General features: G+C 34.6%; 1 protein-coding gene across 1 annotated transcript in view; it reads left to right on the top strand.

Moving 5' to 3' along the window:
* The first annotated feature begins 469 nt into the window (after positions 1–469).
* LOC107867981 overlaps positions 470–1,750 on the top strand; it is a 7,196-nt gene continuing 5,915 nt past the window's right edge. Inside the window, exon 1 of the mRNA XM_016714508.2 lies at positions 470–1,279. Within this exon, the coding sequence (XP_016569994.1) occupies positions 676–1,279 (604 nt within the window). The 5' untranslated portion in view covers positions 470–675. The remainder of the gene's footprint in view (positions 1,280–1,750) is intronic.

Raw genomic sequence — 1,750 nt, 5'->3', positions numbered from 1 at the left:
AAAAACAGGAAAAGAGAGTAGTGATAGTTAAAAAGACCAACAATTGTATAGACACGTTAGTAATTAATACTCAACAACAATATACTCAGCGAAATCTCACAGCTAAAATCTAATGAGAATCAGTGATATCTCACAACTAAAATCTGATGAGAATCGAGCATATGATGTAAAAATTTAAGTTTTATGTACCGTTAGTGTATAAAATATTCTACACCATCAAGTTAATTTAACTTGCTATTGTAAGTTATCTAATTTTTTCTTTTTAAATTTTTATGTAAATAATTGGATAAGTTACAATAGCAGGTCAAGATGATTGATAGTGTAGTATATTTTGTGCACTGACGATACAGAACTTAAACTCATGATTTAGATATACCTTACTCCTATTTACATGGGTAAATAAACTGTCTCGATAAACCCTAAGTAATAATAATTAATTAGCAAGGTCCACAAAACCACAATACAGAATTCTGCAAAACAAGAAAAGGACTTCCCTCTTTTTACTCCAGACTCCACTCCCCCACCTGTTTTCACAGTTCATTATTCCAAAGCAAAAAAAATCCCTCTCTGGCTCTAAGACTAAGGAAAGAGAGATGCCCATCTTTTTTTACTTATAAAAACCACTCCCCAAAACGTCACCCTTTTACAATAATACTATTATCTCTCCTTCTTGCCATGGCCAAAAGCAGAGGAAATCCCAGTACTAAGCACTCCAAAACCAGCAAGAGAAAAGAAGAGAAACCACATTCATGGGCAGTTGTAAGAAGCCTCTTTACTTTCAAACATCTACAAGTTGCACGGCTAGACGGCCAGCAGGTAATATTGAAAGAAGAGAAAATTCCTAAAGGCCACCATGAAGGTGAACGAGTCGACAACAACAACAGTAAGTGCAAGAAAATGAAGTGTTCTGGCTCCATATGCAGCAAAACCAAGGTTATGCACAGACCCGAGCCATCGCCATCACCTCCAAAAGGACGTTCAAATTGTAAAAATATTGATGTCTCCAATAGTAGATCCATCAAAGTAAATAATGGCTCTAGTAGTTTTTCCTATTCTTCGGCTTCTGCTTCTTCGTCTTCACTACTCTCAAGTTCTCCAGCTGCATCTTCTTCGATAAGAGGCATGCCATTCAGGAAGCTTTCTGGTTGCTATGAATGTAGAATGGTTGTTGATCCAATAGCTAGGGACCCTTCTTTGAGATCAACTATTTGTGCTGAATGTGGACAGATCTTTATGAAAATTGAGAATTTGGAACTTCATCAAGCTGTTAGACATGCTGGTAAGTTAAATTTCCTTAGTTAAAATTATGTGTATTTTACTTTAATCCTCTGTTTCATCAATGGTTAGTTTATAAAAGGAATCTCTTTTTCCTCATTCTTTAGTCAAACTTTTCTATGTAGCCTCGAACTGCATGACCCTTGTCTCCCTCTGGCTGATTGGCATATTTTATACTCCCTCTTTTAACAGAATGACCTATTTTTTAATACATTTAACACCACTTTATTTTAAGATTACAAGATTCAAAAATCTTTTTTATTTTCCTAAATTTTATGTCAATTCAAAATAAGTCATTCTTTTATAAACGAATGGAGTATTAGCAATACAAGATTTTTGGACAGGGAGAATGTCTAGTCACCATTTCTTCTCCCAAAATTATACTAAGGGTGACAAATAGAAGAATTGAATCGGATTTGGATGAATTGAATATGGATTGAGCATAGTAGATTGAATTGTAATTCACTCACACACA

Source organism: Capsicum annuum, chromosome 4, assembly GCF_002878395.1.
Source record: "Capsicum annuum cultivar UCD-10X-F1 chromosome 4, UCD10Xv1.1, whole genome shotgun sequence".
Lineage (NCBI taxonomy): Eukaryota > Viridiplantae > Streptophyta > Magnoliopsida > Solanales > Solanaceae > Capsicum > Capsicum annuum.
The sequence above is the reverse complement of the archived record's forward strand: the minus strand, read 5'-3'. Positions and strand labels throughout refer to the sequence as shown.